Source organism: Lethenteron reissneri, unplaced genomic scaffold, assembly GCF_015708825.2.
Source record: "Lethenteron reissneri isolate LAM-NWPU_2019-01 unplaced genomic scaffold, ASM1570882v1 scaffold_136, whole genome shotgun sequence".
Classification (NCBI taxonomy): Eukaryota; Metazoa; Chordata; class Hyperoartia; order Petromyzontiformes; family Petromyzontidae; genus Lethenteron; species Lethenteron reissneri.
In genome coordinates, this window is record NW_026891069.1 from 96,233 (window position 1) to 120,352 (window position 24,120).

Genomic DNA, 24,120 nt, shown 5'->3' on the forward strand with positions numbered 1-24,120 from the left:
CCTGACCACGCCCACCATCCCACTGACCACGCCCACCAACCCACTCACTCTGACCCCCCCCTCCGATCACGCCCACTGCCCACCACCAACAACCGCCATTCGCCACTAAGTGGCGGTGACGTTACCACGACGCTCGTGCCAGGCCATGTGCACCTTGAGGCTGCCACGTGAAGTGTCGAACGCCCGCTGGCAGGAGGTCACGGGGCAGACCCAGCAGGTGCCACGGGTCGACTGACCGAGATGACCGAGATGACTGGCTGATGCACCACCTGTGCCCCCTACTGTGCCAACTTGCTGTGCTTTAGCCACCCGGCGCTCCGCTCGTTGTTGTGAGCGTCGCTCCTCCGCCCTTCGTTGTTGTTGGAGGGCGACTGCTTCCAACTGCCCAGTAGCGTCCTTCACGAGCCTCCTCCACAGAGGCCGATCTAGACACCGCTGGTATCGGTCATCGGCAAGTCCACTCAGCTCCACGTCCTCCTGTACCACATCACTCCATCTCTTCTCTGCCCACCACTACAATGACCCCACCCATTACCCCACTAACCCCGCCCACCACCTGCACTGACCCCGTGTGGCCAAAATGAAATAGGAAGAGGATGCGACGTTAGGGGGCGGGGCTTAGACAGGAAGTGACTGGGGGGGGGGGTGGGACTTGTGGAGTTAGGGGGCGGGGCTTAGACAGGGAGAGACTGGGGGGGGTGGGGCTTGTGGAGTTAGGGGGCGGGGCTTAGACAGGAAGTGACTGGGGGGGTGGGACTTGTGGAGGTAGGGGGCGGGGCTTAGACAGGAAGAGACTGGGGGGGTGGGACTTGTGGAGTTAGGGGGCGGGGCTTAGACAGGAAGAGACTGAGGGGGGTGGGACTTGTGGAGGTAGGGGGCGGGGCTTAGACAGGAAGAGACTGGGGGGGTGGGACTTGTGGAGTTAGGGGGCGGGGCTTAGACAGGAAGAGACTGAGGGGGGTGGGACTTGTGGAGTTAGGGGGCGGGGCTTAGACAGGAAGAGACTGGGGGGGGGGGACTTGTGGAGTTAGGGGGCGGGGCTTAGACAGGGAGAGACTGGGGGGGGGGTGGGACTTGGTGAGTTAGGGGGCGGGGCTTAGACAGGGAGAGACGGGGGGGGGTGGGGCTTGTGGAGCTAGGGGGCGGGGCATAGACAGGAAGAGACTGGGGGGGTGGGGCTTGTGGAGTTAGGGGGTGGAGCTTAGACAGGAAGAGACTGGGGGGGTGGGGCTTGTGGAGTTAGGGGGCGGGGCTTAGACAGGAAGAGACTGGGGGGGTGGGGCTTGTGGAGTTAGGGGGCGGGGCTTAGACAGGAAGAGACTGGGGGGGGTGGGACTTGTGGAGTTAGGGGGCGGGGCTTAGACAGGAAGAGACTGGGGGGGGTGGGACTTGTGGAGCTAGGGGGCGGAGCTTAGACAGGAAGTGACTGGGGGGGTGGGACTTGTGGAGTTAGGGGGCGGGGCTTAGACAGGAAGAGACTGGGGGGGTGGGGCTTGTGGAGTTAGGGGGCGGGGCTTAGACAGGAAGAGACTGGGGGGGGGGCTTGTGGAATTAGGGGGCGGGGCTTAGACAGGAAGAGACTGGGGGGGTGGGACTTGTGGAGTTAGGGGGTGGGGCTTAGACAGGAAGAGACTGGGGGGGTGGGACTTGTGGAGTTAGGGGGCGGAGCTTAGACAGGAAGTGACTGGGGGGGTGGGACTTGTGGAGTTAGGGGGCGGGGCTTAGACAGGAAGTGACTGGGGGGGTGGGACTTGTGGAGTTAGGGGGCGGGGCTTAGACAGGAAGTGACTGGGGGGGTGGGACTTGTGGAGTTAGGGGGCGGGGCTTAGACAGGAAGTGACTGGGGGGGTGGGACTTGTGGAGTTAGGGGGCGGGGCTTAGACAGGAAAAGACTAGGGGGGTGGGGCTTGTGGAGTTAGGGGGCGGGGCTTAGACAGGAAGTGACTGGGGGGTGGGGCTTGTGGAGTTAGGGGGCGGGGCTTAGACAGGAAGAGGACTGGGTGGGTGGGGCTTGTGGAGTTAGGGGGCGGGGCTTAGACAGGAAGAGACTGGGGGGGTGTGACTTGTGGAGTTAGGGGGTGGAGCTTAGACAGGAAGTGACTGAGGGGGTGGGGCTTGTGGAGTTAGGGGGCGGGGCTTAGACAGGAAGAGACTGGGGGGGTGGGACTTGTGGAGTTAGGGGGCGGGGCTTAGACAGGAAGAGACTTGGGGGGGTGGGGCTTGTGGAGTTAGGGGGCCTGGCTTAGACAGGAAGAGACTGAGGGGGTGGGACTTGTGGAGTTAGGGGGCGGGGCTTAGACAGGAAGAGACTGAGGGGGTGGGACTTGTGGAGTTAGGGGGCGGGGCTTAGACAGGAAGTGACTGGGGGGGTGGGACTTGTGGAGTTAGGGGGCGGGGCTTAGACAGGAAGTGACTGGGGGGTGGGGCTTGTGGAGTTAGGGGGCGGGGCTTAGACAGGGAGAGACTGGGGGGGTGGGACTTGTGGAGTTAGGGGGCAGGGCTTAGACAGGAAGAGACTGGGGGGGGTGGGGCTTGTGGAGTTAAGGGGGCGGGGCTTAGACAGGAAGTGACTGGGGGGGTGGGGCTTGTGGAGTTAGGGGGCGGGGCTTAGACAGGAAGAGACTGAGGGGTGGGGCTTGTGGAGTTAGGGGGCGGGGCTTAGACAGGAAGTGACTGGGGGGGTGGGGCTTGTGGAGTTAGGGGGCGGGGCTTAGACAGGAAGAGACTGGGGGGGGCTTGTGGAGTTAGGGGGCGGGGCTTAGACAGGAAGTGACTGGGGGGGTGGGACTTGTGGATTTAGGGGGCGGGGCTTAGACAGGAAGAGACTAGGGGGGTGGGGCTTGTGGAGTTAGGGGGCGGGGCTTAGACAGGAAGTGACTGGGGGGGTGGGGCTTGTGGAGTTAGGGGGCGGGGCTTAGACAGGAAGAGACTGGGGGGTGGGGCTTGTGGAGTTAGGGGGCGGGGCTTAGACAGGAAGAGACTGGGGGGGTGGGGCTTGTGGAGTTAGGGGGCGGGGCTTAGACAGGAAGTGACTGGGGGGGGGGGGCTTGTGGAGTTAGGGGGCGGGGCTTAGACAGGAAGTGACTGGGGTGGGGCTTGTGGAGTTAGGGGGCGGGGCTTAGACAGGAAGTGACTGGGGGGGGTGGGGCTTGTGGAGTTAGGGGGCGGGGCTTAGACAGGAAGAGACTGGGGGGGGCTTGTGGAGTTAGGGGGCGGGGCTTAGACAGGAAGTGACTGGGGGGGTGGGGCTTGTGGAGTTAGGGGGCGGGGCTTAGACAGGAAGAGACTGGGGGGGTGGGGCTTGTGGAGTTAGGGGGCGGGGCTTAGACAGGAAGAGACTGGGGGGGTGGGGCTTGTGGAGTTAGGGGGCGGGGCTTAGACAGGAAGTGACTGGGGGGGGGGCTTGTGGAGTTAGGGGGCGGGGCTTAGACAGGAAGTGACTGGGGGGGGGGCTTGTGGAGTTAGGGGGCGGGGCTTAGACAGGAAGAGACTGGGGGGGTGGGGCTTGTGGAGTTAGGGGGCGGGGCTTAGACAGGAAGAGACTGGGGGGGAGGGGCTTGTGGAGTTAGGGGGCGGGGCTTAGACAGGAAGAGACTGGGGGGGTGGGGCTTGTGGAGTTAGGGGCGGGGCTTAGACAGGAAGTGACTGGGGGGTGGGGCTTGTGGAGTTAGGGGGCGGGGCTTAGACAGGAAGTGACTGGGGGGGGGCTTGTGGAGTTAGGGGGCGGGGCTTAGACAGGAAGTGACTGGAGGGGGGGCTTGTGGAGTTAGGGGGCGGAGCTTAACCACAGGCCAACGAGTTTTCAAATCAAATTCCTCTATATAGTGAGTTCAGCATAATCTCATCATCATCGTCATCAATGTTACCATCATTATTATTATTGTGCGTGTGCGAATTGAATGAACGCGAATTGGCGTAACAGCCTTCGTCGATTTGTGTTTATCGTTGCGTATGGCACTAAGTGTGGTGCTCTAATGGATCTCTATGGATCTCTATGTATCTCTATGTATCTCTGTGTGACTATGTATCTCTGTGTATCTCTATGTGACTCTGTGTCTATATGTATCTCTACATGACTCTATGTAGCTCTATGTATCTCTACGTGTCTCTATGTATCTCTATGTATCTCTGTGTATCTCTACGTGTCTCTATGTATCTCTATGTATCTCTGTGTATATCTACGTGTTTCTATGGGTCTCTATGTATCTCTACCTATCTCTATATCTCTACGTGTCTCTATGTATCTCTACGTGTCTCTATGTATCTCTATGTGTATTTATGGATCTCTACGTGTCTCTATGCATCACTATGGATCTCTATGTATCTCTATTGGTTTCTATGTATCTCTATGTGTCTCGATGGATCTCTATTGGTTTATATGTATCTCTATGTATCTCTACGTGTCCCTATGCATCTCTATTGGTCTCTATGTATCTCTACGGGTCTCTTTGTATCTCTACGGGTCTCTACGTATCTCTGTGTGACTCTCTCTATGGCGTAATTCACGAGTCCATGACACGATCCGGAGTCTTGCGGACGCACGTGAAAGTGAAGTCACCGCCCGGAGGGGTGGGAAGGAAGGGGGAGAGGGGGGGATCACCCCCCTTTGTGACGTCACGACCACGTGCCCTTTGTGACGTCACGGGGGGTGGGGTAGCACGGGGTCACTTGACGTCGCAGTTGAGCCAGTACTTGGCGATGGAGCGTGGGTAGGGCGGAGAGGCACGCTCCACTCGACGGCTGGACAGGTCAACGCGGTAGTAGGAGTCTGCCCCACGCACACACAAGGAGGGGACAGGTTGTAGGATATTTCTCTTCTTGGTACTTTCGGTAAAGTCACGTAGAAGGGAAGTAATAAAATAATAAAAATAAAACAAAGAAATAAAATTAATCTTCTTGGTTCTTTCGGTAAAGTCATGACGTAGAAGGGAAGTAATAAAATAATAAAAATATAACATAATAAAATAAAATTCATCTTCTTGGTTCTTTCGGTAAAGTCACGTAGAAGGGAAGTAATAAAATAATAAAAATAAAACAATGCAATAAAATTCATCTTCTTGGTTCTTTCGGTAAAGTTACGTAGAAGGGAAATAATAAAATAATAAAAATAAAACAATGAAATAAAATTCATGTTCTTGGTTTGTTCGGTAAAGTCACGTAGAAGGGAAGTAATAAAATAATAAAAATAAAACATAATAAAATAATTCTCACGACATTTCGGCCACAACGCAAGCAGCCGTCCTCAGGTGAAAACCAGGTCTGTCGGGGAGACAGAGTCTGAGGACGGCTGCTTGCGTTGTGGCCGAAACGTCGTGAGAATTATTTTATTGTGTTTTATTTTTATTATTTTATTACTTCCCTTCTACGTGACTTTACCGAAAGAACCAAGAAGATGAATCCCTGCAGTCACGAAAGCTTTAAATCGAAAATTGTAGGATATTCTTTGGACTTTCGGTAAAGTCAAGTAGATAGGTTCAAAGAAAATGACAAAAATAACACATTTGTTGTTTTTGTTATTGCCGAAAAAACCCAAGAATATTCTACTTTAGATCCCCCGTATAGCCTTAACAGACTGTAGGGGCAAGTGCTGTTAGCGAGCACCTATGAAGGCAGGAACAGTACACGAGGGGGTCAATGGCCATCACCACGCCCGACCGCCTTTGTCTCCCCAGTGGCGATGTTTACACACCGCACCAGGTACTCATTTCAGGCTGAGTCGACCTAGGGGAGGTCCGTGACCGGTTCAGATAATCGTCACTGGTGTTGGCCGTGAGCGGGAATCGAACCCGTGTCGCTGGGTTCATAGCGCAGTGCGCTAACCACTACACTACCGCTCCCCACTAACACACACGGGGGGGGGGGGGGAGGGGGGTACAGTTAGTAGGATTCTTGCCCACGCACAACAGGAGGTGCGTGGGAAGGACTAAAAACTCAAGGCAACAACGACAAGCAGTTATAATGAGATGAGTATTCAATTTGGTATAGTGGTGTAGTGTATAGTGTAGTGTATATACACTACACTATACACTACACTACTATACACTACACTACTATACACTATACACTACACTATACACTACACTATACACTACACTACTATACACTACACTATACACTACTATACACTACACTATACACTACACTATACACTACACTATACACTACTATACACTACACTATACACTACACTATACACTACACTACTATACACTACACTATACACTACTATACACTACACTATACACTACACTATACACTACACTATACACTACACTATACACACTACACTATACACTACACTATACACTACACTATACACTACTATACACTACACTATACACTACACTATACACCACGCGACTGCACCTCCACTGTAGAAGTAGACGTCCAGGCTGGCGTGGGGGTAGGGTGACAACATGGCCGCCTCCACACGCGTGGGCACGCCGCGCCAGCTCCGTGCCGTGTCCCGCGGGTAGCACTTGTCTGTGGCAGCAGCAGCAGCGGGGGCAGCAGCAGGGGGCAGCAGTAGTAGCAGTAGTAGTACCAGTAGTAGCAGCAGCAGTGGGGGAAGCAGCAGGGGGCAGCAGTAGTAGCAGCAGTAGTACCAGTAGTAGCAGCAGCAGTAGTAGTAATAGTAGTAGCAGTAGTAGCAGTAGTAGTCGCAGCAGCAGTAGTTGCAGCAGTGGTAGTAGCAGTAGTAGTAGTAGCAGCAGTAGCAGCAGTAGTAGCAGAAGTAGTAATAGCCGTAGTAGCAGCAGTAGTAGCATCATCAGCAGTAGTAGCAGCAGCAGCAGTAGCAGCAGCAGTCGTAGCAGCAGCAGCAGTAGTAGCAAGTAGCAGCAGTAGTAGTCGCAGTAGTAGCAGCAGCAGTAGTAGTGTTAGCAGCAGTAGTAGTAGCAGTAGAAGCAGCAGTGGTAGTAGCAGCAAGTAGTATTAGCAGCAGTAGTAGCAGCAGCGGTAGTTGCAGCAGTGGTAGTAGCAGTAGTAGTAGTAGCAGCAGTAGCAGCAGTAATAGCAGAAGTAGTAATAGTCGTAGTAGCAGCAGTAGTAGCATCATAATCAGCAGTAGTAGCAGCAGCAGTAGCAGCAGTAGCAGCAGCAGCAGTAGTAGCATCATAATCAGCAGTAGCAGCAGCAGCAGTAGCAGCAGCAGTAGCAGCAGTAGCAGCAGCAGTAGTAGTAGCAGCAGCAGTAGTAGCAGCAGCAGCAGTAGTAGCAGCAGCAGCAGTAGCAGCAGTAGTAGTAGCAGTAGCAGCAGTAGTAGCAGCAGCAGTAGCAGCAGCAGTAGTAGTAGCAGCAGCAGTAGTAGCAGTAGCAGCAGTAGTAGTAGCAGCAGCAGTAGTAGCAGCAGCAGCAGTAGTAGCAGCAGTAGCAGCAGCAGTAGTAGTAGCAGCAGCAGTAGTAGCAGTAGCAGCAGTAGTAGTAGCAGCAGCAGTAGTAGCAGTAGCAGCAGTAGTAGTAGCAGCAGCAGTAGTAGCAGCAGCAGTAGTAGCAGTAGCAGCAGTAGTAGTAGCAGCAGCAGTAGTAGCAGTAGCAGCAGTAGTAGTAGCAGCAGCAGCAGTAGCAGCAGTAGCAGCAGCAGTAGTAGTAGCAGCAGCAGTAGCAGTAGTAGCAGCAGCAGTAGTAGCAGTAGCAGCAGTAGTAGTAGCAGCAGCAGTAGTAGCAGTCAGCAGCAGTAGTAGTAGCAGCAGCAGTAGTAGCAGCAGTAGGGGCAGCAATTCAATTTGTTTGGCCGCGTTGGGTGGTGGAGCTCTCCACAACAATAGCGGTCACCCAGGGTGGCCACCACGTGGCCTCACCCCAATAGAATCGGAACCACAGATCGCTCCGAGCACCCACACTATACACTACTACACACACAGTGTACACACACACACTCACAGTGTACACACACACACGTGTATACACACATACACACGTGTACACACACACACGTGTACACACACACACGTGTACACACACACACGTGTACACACACATACTACGTGTACACACACACACACGTGTATACACACGTGTACACACAACAACAACAACAACCGCCATTCGCCACTAAGTGGCGGTGACGTCACCACGACGATTGTGCCAGGCCAAGTGCACCTTAAGGCCACGTGAAATGTCGAACGCCCGCTGGCAGGAGGTCACGGGGCAGACCCAGGTGCCACGGGTCGACTGACCGAGATGACCGAGATGACTGGCTGATGCACCACCTGTGCCCCCTACTGTACCAACTTGCTGTGCTTTAGCCACCCGGCGCTCCGCTCGTTGTTGTGAGCGTCGCTCCTCCGCCTTCCGTTGTTGTTGGAGGGCGACTGCCTCCAACTGCCCAGTAGCGTCCTTCACGAGCCTCCTCCACTGAGGCCGATCTTGACACCGCTGGTACCAGTCATCGGCAAGTCCACTCAGCTCCACGTCCTCCTGTACCACATCACTCCGTCTCTTCTCCAGCCTGTGCCGCGCCCGTTTAGCCCCCTCGATCCGGCCGAACAAAAGCTGTTTAGGCATGCGGTGGCTGGGCATGCGGGCTACATGACCCAGCCAACGCAGCCTTGCCTGCCGGAGGAGCTCACTGATGGGACTTTGCGCAGATCTTTCAAGGATTTGTGAGCTCCTCACACAATCCAGCCTGGTTAAACCCAGGATGGATCGTAGGCAGGCCAGCCTAAATGTTTCCAACCGGCGAAGATGCTCCACTAGGGGGGTCCACGTCTCGCAAGCAGTAGAGAAGGGAGGGAATGACCGTGGCCGAGAAGACCTGAAGCTTCGTGCGGAGCGACAGACCAGGTAGCTTCCACACAGCGTTACGCAAGCGATGAAAAGATATTGCCGCTCGACTGATTCGGAGTGAGACCTCTGCTGATAAACTGGAGCCGGTCATAAGCACACTGCCCAGATATAGAAAACTCTCCACTCTCTCTACAACTACCTTATCACCAATTGAGAGTTGTGGGGGTGGAGTGTCCGATGGTACAAAATACCCAGGCAGGTGCTTAGTTTTGGTGGGGCTGATGGCAAGGCCCATCTCTAAGTGGACAAGCTCCAGGTTCAGCAGCAGCGCCTCCAACTCCTCCTCTGAGTGAGCAGCAATTACCAGATCATCGGCATACATAAAGTGGTTGTGCAATAGGGAGCCATCCCTTGACAGCACCCGGGCATCGATCCGCCTCTTATTGTATCTGTACCAGATGTAAATTCCTCCGGTACAGCTATTGAAGGCTTCACGAACTACGTGGTCGAAATAGATGTTAAATAATGTGGGAGCCAGAGGACGTCCCTGTCACACCCCAAGGTGTACAGGGAATGGTTCTGACTCCAAACCACGTAGTTTTACCCGGGCCCACTCACCATCATGAAGGTCCTTAATGATCGTGAGCAGAGGGTCAAGGACTCCGAAAGCACGAAGAACAACCCAGAGGCCTTGACCAGGTCAATAAAGCAGAGACGTAGATCTTGTTGGAATTCCCTACACCTCTGCTGTAGCAAACGGACAGAAAATATGGCGTCTGTGCAGGACCACCCTTTCCTGAAACCGCATTGGAGCTCCGCAAGCCTCTCCTCAGCGTGCCTAGCAAGGCGATGTTGAATAATCCTTGCCAGGACCTTTCCCGACACACTGAGGAGTGAGATGCCCCTGTAGTTGTTACAGTCTGTGCGGTCCCCCTTCTTAAAGAGGGAGACCACCAGGGCATCCTTCCAATCCTGCAGAACCCGTCCAGTGGTCCAGACTGTCATTATAATGTTATGTAGGGCAGTCTGTGCACAAACGCCACCCTCCCTCAGCATTTCGCTTGGGAGCAGCAGTAGTCATCAGCTAGCTGAGACCATGCCACCTTGGGTTTGAATGGGGTTCTGGGTGTACACCCACCACCGGAGTTGAAGAATGGCAGGCACATTTTACAGATGACAAGTCGATGGTCAGAGGGCAGATCAGCTCCACGGTAGGTCCTGGTGTCAAGGACATGGGCCCACATCCTCTGTTCCATCACTACGTAGCCCAGCAGATATTTTTGCTTGAACCTGGCATGCATCCATAATGTTGTGTGGATGCGCCGATGCCGGAACAGTGTGTTGGTAATTGCAAGCCCATGGGCTGAACAAAAATCTAGCGGCCTCCAACCATTGTTATTGAGCTAATCTGGCCCATGCCTTCCAATTACTCCAGACCAGGTGCCAGCATCCTGACCAACACAACAACAACAACCGCCATTCGCCACTAAGTGGCGGTGACATCACCACGACGCTTGTGCAGGCCATGTGCACCTTGAGGCCACGTGAAGTGTCAAACGCCCGCTGGCAGGAGGTCACGGGGCAGACCCAGCAGGTGCCACCGGTCGACTGACTGAGATGACGTGTACACACACACACACACACGTGTACACACAAAACAAAGATCCCCCGTATAGCCTTAACAGACTGTAGGGGCAAGTGCTGTTAGCGAGCACCTATGAAGGCCGGAATGGTACACGAAGGGGTGGGTGGCCAGCACCACGCCCGACCGCCTTTGTCTCCCCAGTGGCGATGTTTACACACCGCACCAGGTACTCATTTAAGGCTGAGTCGACCTAGGGGAGGCCCAGGACCGGTTCAGATAATCGTCACTGGTGTTGGCCGTGAGCGGGAATCGAACCCGGGTCGCCAGGTTCATAGCGCAGCGCGCTAACCGCTACACTACCGCTCCCCACACTTGTACACAAACGCACACGTGTACACACGCACCGTGTCTGGCCGAGAAGAAGCGGCTCATGAAGGCATCCCAGCCGTGGGGGGCTCCGTGCAAGTGCGCCGAGTGGGGGGCTCGCGGGCGAGGGTGCCGCCGGCACACGTGGGAGCTCGACTGCTGACGGAACGTGTACTTGTAGTACTGCCCTCCTGTAGATATAGAGTTCAAGTTCATTTATTAGGTATAGCCCTGTGAGCCATTTGGCTCTTGAATCGGGTGCAACCGCAACAAACAAAAAACAAAAACACGAACAAAAAACATCTTAAAGTGAATATGTGACTAAGTGCAAACAAAAAATCCAAGAAAAGACAGCCAAATATTGCAGAAAAAAACACCGTGTACACCAACGCTGTGTGCAAAAATCCCAGTGGGATGCAAGTCAAACAACAACCATAAGACAACTGAGATTAAAGCCATCAGTCTAACTCTGTACTACAACAAACAAACATGGCTAAACCAATACACTTTTCGAAATCAGAGAGAGATATACACAAAGAGAGGAACACCTACTTGCAGCACTGGCTTCCTGGAGAGGTAGATAGAGAGAGATAGACAAAGAGGAACACGTACTGGCACGGCTCAGCTTCCAGCTAGTGGAAAAAAAACTAAACCCAACCTGAACCATGCCAGGGCTGGCTCTGGTACGGCTCGGTTTGTAGCCAGTGGAAAAAAACAAAACCCAACCTGAGCCATGCCAGGGCTGGCCCTGGGATGGTGGCTAGGTGGGGGTGTGGGCTAGTGGGGTCTAGATGGGGTCTAGGGGGGTCTAGACGGGGCCTAGGCAGGGGGTCTAGGGGGGTCTAGGGGGGTCTGGGCAGGGGGTCTAGGGGGGGTCTAGGCAGGGGGTCTAGGTGGGTCTAGGGGGGTCGAGGCAGGGGGTCTAGGGGGGTCTAGACAGAGTCTAGATGGGGTCTAGGGGGGTCTAGAGGGGTCTGGCAGGGGGTCTAGGAGGGTCTAGGCAGGGGGTCTAGGGGGGTCTAGACGGGGTCTAGGCAGGGGGTCTAGGAGGGTCTAGGGGGGTCTAGGGGGGGTCTAGACGGAGTCTAGATGGGGTCTAGGGGGGTCTAGGGGGGTCTAGGCAGGGGGTCTAGGGGGGTCTAGGCAGGGGGTCTAGGGGGGGTCTAGACGGAGTCTAGATGGGGTCTAGGGGGGTCTAGGGGGTCTGGCAGGGGGTCTAGGGGGGTCTAGGCAGGTGGTCTAGGGGGGTCTAGACGGGGTCTAGGCAGGGGGTCTAGGGGGGATCTAGGGGGGTCTAGACGGGGTCTCGACGGGGTCTAGGGGGGTCTAGGCAGGGGGTCTAGGGGGGATCTAGGGGGGTCTAGACGGGGTCTCGACGGGGTCTAGGGGGGTCTAGGCAGGGGGTCTAGGGGGGATCTAGGGGGGTCTAGACGGGGTCTCGACGGGGTCTAGGGGGGTCTAGGCAGGGGGTCTAGGCCCTCGTGGGCTCACCCTTGAAGAAGTAGGCGTGCTCCTGAGCGTGCCGGGAGCGAGGGACGGCGAAGGCCGCGTCCGGAGCGGACGGGACCCGCGGGAATCCCCGAGAGATGCTCCGCGGGAAGCCGCGGTCGAGCACCCCGTCCGTGAAGCGCCAGTACTTGTCTCCCTGGAGCGAGCACACGGACACACAGACAGACACACAGAGACAAAGATACACACACACAGACAGACACACAGACAGACACAGAGGCAATGATAAGCACAGACAGACAGACAGACACACACAGAGGCAACGACACACACACACAGACAGACAGACATACAGACAGACACACAGACAGACACACAGACACACACACAGACAGACACACAGACACACAGACAGATACACAGACACACAGACAGACACACAGACACACACACAGACAGACACACAGACACACAGACAGACACACAGACAAAGATACACACACAGACAGACACACAAAGACACACACAGAGACAAAGACAGACGCACACAGACATTCACCAGACACAAAGGCACGCTGTCGCCTCGACAGACCTGGTTTTCACCTGAGGACGGCTGCTTGCGTTGTGGCCGAAACGTCGTGAGAATAATTTTATTGTGTTTTATTTTTATTATTTGATTACTTCCCTTCTACGTGACTTTACCGAAAGAACCAAGAAAATACATCACGTGGTTGAGCAATAGGGAGCCATCCCTTGACCGCACCCGGGGGGGGGAGGGTGGTTAGGGGGGGGGCATTGATCAGCCTCCGGACGCACGTAGGAAGCACGCAAGGATCACGTGGACCACCACCTTGAAGATGTAGGAGAGCGCCTGGCAGTTGATGCGCGTGAAGGCCGCATCCACGGGGGCCGGGACTCCCCACGCATCCTCGATGAGCCGGGGAGCGCCGGGGGCGCCTCCGGAGACGGGGAAGAGCTCCCAGACATACAGCCCTGGGGGGGGGGGGGCGGTGAGAATGGGGGGCTCTTTCGGAGATGGTAGGGGATAGGGCATAGACTCAGCACTGCTACCCATAGACTCAGCACTGCACCATAGACTCAGCACTGCACCATAGACTCAACACTGCACCATAGACTCAACACTGCACCATAGACTCAGCACTGCAACATAGACTCAACACTGCACCATAGACTCAGCACTGCACCATAGACTCAACACTACCCATAGACTCAACACTGCACCATAGACTCAACACTGCACCATATACTCAGCATTGCACCATAGACTCAGCACTGCACCATAGACACAACACTGTCCATAGACTCAACACTGCACCATAGACTCAGCACTGCACCATAGACTCAGCACTGCACCATAGACTCAACACTACCCATAGACTCAACACTGCACCATAGACTCAGCACTGCACCATATACTCAGCACTGCACCATAGACTCAGCACTGCACCATAGACACAACACTGTCCATAGACTCAACACTGCACCATAGACTCAGCACTGCACCATAGACTCAACATTGCACCATAGACTCAACACTGCACCATAGGCTCAACACTGCACCATATACTCAGCACTGCACCATAGACTCAGCACTGCACCATAGACTCAGCACTGCACCATAGACTCAGCACTGCACCATAGACTCAGCACTGCACCATAGACTCAACACTACCCATAGACTCAACACTGCACCATAGACTCAGCACTGCACCATATACTCAGCACTGCACCATAGACTCAGCACTGCACCATAGACTCAGCACTGCACCATAGACTCAGCACTGCACCATAGACTCAGCACTGCACCATAGACTCAGCACTGCACCATAGACTCAGCACTGCACCATAGACTCAGCACTGCACCATAGACTCAGCACTGCACCATAGACTCAACACTGCACCATAGACTCAGCACTGCACCATATACTCAGCACTGCACCATAGACTCACCACTGCACCATAGACACAACACTGTCCATAGACTCAACACTGCACCATAGACTCAGCACTGCACCATAGACTCAACATTGCACCATAGACTCAACACTGCCCATAGACTCAACACTGCACCATAGACTCAACACTGCACCATAGACTCAACACTGCTAAACATAGACTCAGCACTGCACCATAGACTCAACACTGCACCATAGACTCAGCACTGATGCCCATAAACTCAGCACTACCCATCGACTCAGCATTGCACCATAGACTCAACACTGAACCATAGACTCAACAGTGCACCATAGACTCAACACTGCACCATAGACTCAGCACTGCAACATAGACTCAACACTGCACCATAGACTCAGCACTGCACCATAGACTCAGCACTGCTACCCATAGACTCAGCACTGCACCATAGACTCAGCACTGCACCATAGACTCAACACTGCACCATAGACTCAACACTGCACCATAGACTCAGCACTGCAACATAGACTCAACACTGCACCATAGACTCAGCACTGCACCATAGACTCAACACTACCCATAGACTCAACACTGCACCATAGACTCAACACTGCACCATATACTCAGCACTGCACCATAGACTCAGCACTGCACCATAGACACAACACTGTCCATAGACTCAACACTGCACCATAGACTCAGCACTGCACCATAGACTCAGCACTGCACCATAGACTCAACACTACCCATAGACTCAACACTGCACCATAGACTCAGCACTGCACCATATACTCAGCACTGCACCATAGACTCAGCACTGCACCATAGACACAACACTGTCCATAGACTCAACACTGCACCATAGACTCAGCACTGCACCATAGACTCAACATTGCACCATAGACTCAACACTGCACCATAGGCTCAACACTGCACCATATACTCAGCACTGCACCATAGACTCAGCACTGCACCATAGACTCAGCACTGCACCATAGACTCAGCACTGCACCATAGACTCAGCACTGCACCATAGACTCAACACTACCCATAGACTCAACACTGCACCATAGACTCAGCACTGCACCATATACTCAGCACTGCACCATAGACTCAGCACTGCACCATAGACACAACACTGTCCATAGACTCAACACTGCACCATAGACTCAGCACTGCACCATAGACTCAACATTGCACCATAGACTCAACACTGCCCATAGACTCAACACTGCACCATAGACTCAACACTGCACCATAGACTCAACACTGCTAACCATAGACTCAGCACTGCACCATAGACTCAACACTGCACCATAGACTCAGCACTGATGCCCATAAACTCAGCACTACCCATCGACTCAGCATTGCACCATAGACTCAACACTGAACCATAGTCTCAACAGTGCACCATAGACTCAACACTGCACCATAGACTCAACAGTGCACCATAGACTCAACACTGCACCATAGACTCAACACTGCACCATAGACTCAGCACTGCACCATAGACTCAACACTGCTAACCATAGACTCAGCACTGCACCAAAGACTCAGCACTGCTACCCATAGACTCAACACTGCACCATAGACTCAGCACTGCACCATAGTCTCAGCACTGCACCATAGACTCAGCACTGCACCATAGACTCAGCACTGCACCATAGACTCAGCACTGCTAACCATAGACTCAGCACTGCACCACAGACTCAGCACTGCTACCCATAGACTCAACACTGCACCATAGACTCAACACTGCACCATAGTCTCAGCACTGCACCATAGACTCAGCACTGCTAACCATAGACTCAGCACTGCACCATAGACTCAGCACTGCACCATAGACTCAACACTGCTAACCATAGACTCAGCACTGCACCATAGACTCAGCACTGCTAACCGTAGACTCAATACTGCACCATAGACTCAGCACTGCACCATAAACTCAGCACTGCACCAAAGACTCAGCACTGCTACCCATAGACTCAACACTGCACCATAGACTCAGCACTGCACCATAGTCTCAGCACTGCACCATAGACTCAGCACTGCACCACAGACTCAGCACTGCTACCCATAGACTCAACACTGCACCATCGACTCAACACTGCACCATAGACTCAACACTGCACCATAGACTCAGCACTGCACCATAGACTCAGCACTGCACCATAGACACAACACTGTCCATAGACTCAACACTGCACCATAGACTCAGCACTGCACCATAGACTCAACATTGCACCATAGACTCAACACTGCCCATAGACTCAACACTGCACCATAGACTCAACACTGCACCATAGACTCAACACTGCACCATAGACTCAACACTGCACCATAGACTCAACACTGCTAACCATAGACTCAGCACTGCACCATAGACTCAACACTGCACCATAGACTCAGCACTGATGCCCATAAACTCAGCACTACCCATCGACTCAGCATTGCACCATAGACTCAACACTGAACCATAGACTCAACAGTGCACCATAGACTCAACACTGCACCATAGACTCAACAGTGCACCATAGACTCAACACTGCACCATAGACTCAACACTGCACCATAGACTCAGCACTGCTACCCATAGACTCAACACTGCACCATAGACTCAGCACTGCACCATAGTCTTAGCACTGCACCATAGACTCAGCACTGCTAACCATAGACTCAGCACTGCACCACAGACTCAGCACTGCTACCCATAGACTCAACACTGCACCATAGACTCAACACTGCACCATAGTCTCAGCACTGCACCATAGACTCAGCACTGCTAACCATAGACTCAGCACTGCACCATAGACTCAGCACTGCACCATAGACTCAACACTGCTAACCATAGACTCAGCACTGCACCATAGACTCAGCACTGCTAACCATAGACTCAACACTGCTAACCATAGACTCAGCACTGCACCATAGACTCAGCACTGCTAACCGTAGACTCAATACTGCACCATAGACTCAGCACTGCACCATAAACTCAGCACTGCACCAAAGACTCAGCATTGCTACCCATAGACTCAACACTGCACCATAGACTCAGCACTGCACCATAGTCTCAGCACTGCACCATAGACTCAGCACTGCACCACAGACTCAGCACTGCTACCCATAGACTCAACACTGCACCATAGACTCAACACTGCACCATAGTCTCAGCACTGCACCATAGACTCAGCACTGCACCATCGACTCAACACTGCACCATAGACTCAACACTGCACCATAGACTCAGCACTGCACCATAGACTCAGCACTGCACCATAGACTCAACACTACACCATAGTCTGAACACTGCCCATAGACTCAACACTGCACCATAGACTCAACACTGCACCATAGACTCAACACTGCACCATAGACTCAACACTGCACCATAGACTCAACACTGCACCATAGACTCAACACTGCACCATAGACTCAACACTGCACCATAGACTCAACACTGCACCATAGACTCAACACTGCCCCATAGACTCAACACTACACCATAGACTCAACACTGCACCATAGACTCAGCACTGCACCATAGACTCAGCACTGCACCATAGACTCAACACTGCTAACCATAGACTCAACACCGGGCGAGGTGGTCAAAATCTCCTAGCCCACCAGGCGAGATGGTCAACGTCTCCTAGCCCACCAGGCGAGGTAGTCAACATCTCTTAGCCCACCAGGCGAGGTAGTCAACATCTCTTAGTCCACCAGTCGAGATGGTCAACGTCTCCTAGCCCACCAAGCGAGGTAGTCAACATCTCCTAGCCCACCAGGCGAGATAGTCACGTCTCCTAGTCAACATCTCCTAGCCCACCGGGCGAGGTAGTCAACGTCTCCAGTCAAAGTCTCCTAGCCCACCGGGCGAGGTAGTCAACGTCTCCAGTCAAAGTCTCCTAGCCCACCGGGCGAGATAGTCAACATCTCCTAGTCAACATCTCCTAGCCCACGAAGCGAGGTAGTCAACATCTCCTAGTCCACCAGGCGAGGTGGTCAACGTCTCCTAGTCCACCAAGCGAGGTAGTCAACGTCTCCTAGTCCACCAAGCGAGGTAGTCAACATCTCCTAGCCCACCAGGCGAGATAGTCAACGTCTCCTAGTCCACCAAGCGAGGTAGTCAACGTCTCCTCGTCCACCAGGCGAGGTAGTCAACGTCTCCTAGTCCACCAAGCGAGGTAGTCAACATCTCCTAGTCCACCAGGCGAGGTAGTCAACGTCTCCTAGCCCACCGGGCGAGGTAGTCAACGTCTCCTCGTCCACCAGGCGAGGTAGTCAACGTCTCCTAGTCCACCAGGCGAGGTAGTCAACGTCTCCTAGCCCACCAGGCGAGGTAGTCAACGTCTCCTAGCCCACCAGGCGAGGTAGTCAACGTCTCCTAGCCCACCAGACGAGGTAGTCAACGTCTCCTAGCCCACCAGGCGAGGTAGTCAACGTCTCCTAGTCCACCAAGCGAGGTAGTCAACGTCTCCTAGTCCACCAAGCGAGGTAGTCAACATCTCCTAGCCCACCAGGCGAGATAGTCAACATCTCCTAGTCCACCAAGCGAGGTAGTCAACGTCTCCTCGTCCACCAGGCGAGATAGTCAACGTCTCCTAGTCCACCAAGCGAGGTAGTCAACGTCTCCTCGTCCACCAGGTGAGGTAGTCAACGTCTCCTAGTCCACCAGGCGAGGTAGTCAACGTCTCCTAGCCCACCGGGCGAGGTAGTCAACGTCTCCTAGTCCACCAAGCGAGGTAGTCAACGTCTCCTAGCCCACCGGGCGAGGTGGTCAACGTCTCCTAGTCCACCGGGCGAGGTGGTCAACGTCTCCTAGTCCACCAGGCGAGGTGGTCAACGTCTCCTAGTCCACCAAGCGAGGTAGTCAACGTCTCCTAGTCCACCAAGCGAGGTAGTCAACATCTCCTAGCCCACCAGGCGAGATAGTCAACGTCTCCTAGTCCACCAAGCGAGGTAGTCAACGTCTCCTCGTCCACCAGGCGAGGTAGTCAACATCTCCTAGCCCACCAGGCGAGGTAGTCAACGTCTCCTAGCCCACCAGGCGAGGTAGTCAACATCTCCTAGCCCACCAAGCGAGGTAGTCAACATCCCCTAGTCCACCAGGTGAGATAGTCAACGTCTCCTAGTCAACGTCTCCTAGTCCACCAGGCGAGATGGTCAACATCCCCTAGTCCACCAGGCGAGATGGTCAACGTCTCCTAGCCAACATCTCCTAGCCCACCAGGCGCGATGGTCAAAGTCTCCTAGCCCACCAGGCGAGGTAGGCAACGTCTGCTGGGCCCGCCGTACCGCGGAAGGCGAGCACGGTCCCGTTGGGGGTCGTCATGAAGGCGTCGAAGGCCTCTCCGCTGCACAGTTCGGCCTTGGGAGGCGAGCCGCGGGCCATGACCGTGGACCCCGTGGCCTCCCCAGGGGTTGCGGCGGCAGGCCCTGGGCCTTCCCCGTGGGGCCGCTGGGGCCCCGGTTGGGGTCCCAGGGGAGTCGAGGCCCCGTGGGGACGCTGGGAGCCGGGCCTCTGATCGATGGACTCTGAGGACGGGGGTCTCTGTGGAGGTCGAGGTTGCTGCGGTGGTTGCGGTGGTTGCGGTGGTTGCGGTCGTGGTCGTTGGTGTGGCGTTGGTGGTTCTGGTTGATGCGGTGGCGGTCTCGCAGGAACCTAGGGAGAGAGGAAGACGATTACGGTGATGGTGGTGATGGTGGTGATGATGATTGTGATGATGTTGATGGGCTAGTGTTGATGATCGTGATCACGATCATGATGGTGGTGATGATAATCGTGATGATGATGATGATGATGACGGTGACGATGATGATTGTGACGATGACAACGATGATGATGATCGTCACGACGACGATGATGACGACAATGATCGTCACGATGATTACGACGACGATGATGACGATCGTGATGACGACGACGATAACGATCATCACAACGACAATGACAACGATGATGACAACGATCATCTCGATGATTACGATGATTACGACGATGACGATGATGACGACAATGATTGTGACGATGATTACGACGACGATGATGACGTTCGTGATAACGACGACGATAACGATCGTCACAACGACGACGACGACGATGACGATGATGACGACGATCGTCGCGATGATTACGACGATTACGATGATGACGATTGTGACGACGACGACGATGATGATGATCATCACGACGACGACGACGATGATGACGACAATGATCGTCACAATGATTACGACGACGATGACGTTCATGATGACGACGACGATAACAATCGTCACAACGACGACGACGACAATGACGATGATGACGACGATCGTCGCGATGATTACGACGATTACGACGATGACGATTGTGACGACGACGACGATGATGATGATGATCGTCACGACGATTACGACGATGATGACGTCCATGACAATGATGACGATGATGACGATCGTGATGACGACGACGATAACGATCGTCACAACGATGACGACAATGACGACGATGATGACAACGATCATCTCGATGATTACGACGATTACGATGATGGCGATTGTGACGACGACGACGATAACGATCGTCACAACGACGACGACAACGACGACGATGATGACAACGATCATCTCGATGATTACGACGATTACGATGATGGCGATTGTGACGACGACGACGATGATGATGATGATGATCGTCACGACGATTACTGTGATGATGACGACGATCATCTCGATGATGACGATGATGACGACCACGAGGACGACATCCTCCGTCATCTTTACCCTGGGCGGATAGAGGCCCTCCTCAGCGGTGCCTCCTCCCAGCACCTCCTCAAAATCGTCTCCCCTCCCACCACCACCACCAGCACCACCACCACCACCAGCACCACCAGCACCACCACCAGCACCAGCCTCCCCCTCCACGCCACCCTCCTCGTGGCTGATGTCAGCCTCAGGGTGGATGATGACGCTGGTGAGGTCCTCCTCTTCCTCCTCCACCGAGGGGTCAAAGTCATCAGGGAGGTCGCCACGAGTTACTAGGGGGGGGGGGAGGGGGGGTGTGAGAGTGGTGAGGGTTAGGGTGAGGGGTGAGGGTTAGGGGTGAGTGTTAGGGGTGAGTGTTATGGGGGGGGTGTGAGAGTGGTGAGGGTTAGGGGTGAGGGGTGAGGGTTAGGGGTGAGTGTTAGGGGTGAGTGTTATGGGGGGGGTGTGAGAGTGGTGAGGGTTAGGGGTGAGGGGTGATGGTTAGGGGTGAGTGTTAGGGGTGAGTGTTATGGGGGGGGTGTGAGAGTGGTGAGGGTTAGGGGTGAGGGGTGATGGTTAGGGGTGAGTGTTAGGGGTGAGTGTTATGGGGGGGGTGTGAGAGTGGTGAGTGTTAGGGGTGAGGGGTGAGGGTTAGGGGTGAGGGTTAGGGGTGAGCGTTAGGGGTGAGGGTTAGGGGTGGGGGTTATGGGTGAGTGTTAGGGGTGAGTGTTAGGGGTGAGTGTTAGGGGTGAGGGTTAGGGGTGAGTGTTAGGGGTGAGGGTTATGGGTGAGGGTTATGGGTGAGTATTAGGGGTGAGTGTTAGGGGTGAGGGTTAGGGGTGAGGGTTAGGGGTGAGGGTTAGGGGTGAGTGTTAGGGGTGAGGGTTATGGGTGAGGGTTATGGGTGAGTATTAGGGGTGAGTGTTAGGGGTGAGTGTTAGGGGTGAGGGTTAGGGGTGAGTGTTAGGGGTGAGGGTTATGGGTGAGGGTTATGGGTGAGTATTAGGGGTGAGTGTTAGGGGTAGGGTGAGGGTTAGGGGTGAGTGTTAGGGGTGAGTGTTAGGGGTGAGGGTTATGGGTGAGTGTTAGGGGTGAGTATTAGGGGTGAGTGTTAGGGGTGAGGGTTATGGGTGAGGGTTAGGGGTGAGTGTTAGGGGTGAGGGTTAGGGGTGAGGGTTAGGGGTGAGTGTTAGGGGTGAGGGTTATGGGTGAGTATTAGGGGTGAGTGTTAGGGGTGAGGGTTATGGGCGAGGGTTAGGGGTGAGGGTTAGGGGTGAGTGTTAGGGGTGAGTGTTAGGGGTGAGGGTTAGGGGTGAGGGTTAGGGGTGAGTGTTAGGGGTGAGTGTTAGGGGTGAGTGTTGGGGGTGGGTGGGTTGTGAGAGGGGTGAGTGTTAGTGATGATTATCCGAACCGGTCCTGGGCCTCCCCTAGGTCGACTCAGCCTCAAATGAGCTACCTGGTGTAGGGGTGCGTAGTAAAACATCGCCACTGGGGAGACAAAGGCGGCCGGGCGTGGTGACGCTGGCCATCTCACACCCCCCTCGTGTGCCACAGGTGCTGCTGCTCGCTAGCAGCACTTGCCCCTGCGGCCTTGTAGCAGGCTACACGGGGGAGCTTTGTCTTTGTCGCGTACTTGTGATACAGAGGTCGTCGTAGTCCGAGCAGCAGTCCCGGCGTCCTTTGCAGTAGGGATCACAGGCGCACTCCGATTGGCTGAGGCCGGAGAACAGCGCCTCATCGCAGCGCTCCTCGCACGAGCCTGAAGTCACCACCGCTCACCAGTTACTCACCAGTTACTCACCCACTCACTCAGACACTCACTCAGACAGACACTCACCCACTCAATCAGATACTCACCACTCACACAGACACTCACCCACTCACTCAGACACTCACACACAGAGACACTCACTCACACAGACACTCACTCACACACTCACACAGACACTCACACACACAGACACACACACTCACACAGACACTCACTCACACACTCACACAGACACTCACTCACACACTAACCCACTCACACAGACACTCACTCACTCACACACACAGACACTCACTCACACACTCACTCACACAGACACTCATACACACACAGATACTCACACACACACACAGATACTCACACAAACACACACACAGACACTCACTCACACAGACACTCACTCACTCACACAGACACTCACCCACTCACACACACAGACACTCACACAGACACTCACACACTCACACACACAGATACTCACACAAACACACACACAGACACTCACTCACACACACAGACACCCACTCGCCCACCAACTCACTCACACACAAAGACACACACTCTCACTCACACAGACACCCACACACACACACACCCACCCACTCACACACACAGACACCCACTCGCCCACCAACTCACTCACACACAAAGACACACACTCTCACTCACACAGACACCCACACTCACACACAGACACTCACACACACCACAGACACTCACACACACACAGACACCCACTCACACACACAGACACTCACCCACCCGTGTTCACTGACCTGTGCGTGAGGCTTGTGCACATCCCAGGTCGCACAACGCCATCACCGCCATCACCCACATCACCCACTTCACCCCCATCGCCTTCAGCTGCTTCACTGCACGTCCTGTCCGTCCCAGCCTCTACCCGACACATAACAACACAACATTCATGTCGTCATTACACCTCCACCACCACCTCCACATCCACCACCACCTTCACATCCACCACCACCTCCACCACCATCACCTCCACCACCACCTGCACCACCACCTCCACCACCACCTCCACCACCACCACAACCTCCACCACCACCACAACCTCCACCACCTCCACCACCACCACAACCTCCACCACCAGCGCCACCACCATCACCTCCACCACCCCCACCACCACCACCACCTGCACCACCACCACCTCCACCTCCACCACCACCTCCACCTCCTCCACCTCTACCACCTCCACTACCACCACCTCCACCACCTCCACCTCCTCCACCTCTACCACCACCTCCACCACCACGTCCTTCACCACCACCTCCACCACCACCTCCACCACCACTACCTCCACAACCACCACCTCCACTACCACCTCAACCACCACCTACACCACCTCCTCCTCCACCTCCACCACCTCCACCACCACCTAGTCACACACACCTGTACACACACAAACAGACACCCAGATACCTAGTCACACACACACACACCTCGTCACACGCGCGTTCACCTCGTCTCGGAACCCGCGACCTCCTCGTGTTTCCTCTCTCACCGACTGACTTCGCACTCCGTTCCTGTTGAGCTGCACAGA

At 54.4% G+C, this 24,120-nt stretch overlaps 1 protein-coding gene across 1 annotated transcript; it reads right to left on the bottom strand.

The window, feature by feature from the left end:
- Positions 1-4,253: 4,253 nt before the first annotated feature.
- On the bottom strand, positions 4,254-24,120 carry VTN (vitronectin). The gene is made up of 10 exons (XM_061581048.1): positions 24,040-24,120; positions 23,333-23,453; positions 22,419-22,544; positions 20,825-21,078; positions 19,355-19,721; positions 12,978-13,120; positions 12,170-12,323; positions 10,717-10,869; positions 6,367-6,483; positions 4,254-4,768 (listed from the first exon to the last, which is right to left on the bottom strand). The coding sequence occupies exons 2-10, from the start codon at positions 23,409-23,411 to the stop codon at positions 4,665-4,667; spliced, it is 1,497 nt and encodes a 498-aa protein (XP_061437032.1). The 5' UTR covers positions 23,412-23,453; positions 24,040-24,120; the 3' UTR covers positions 4,254-4,664.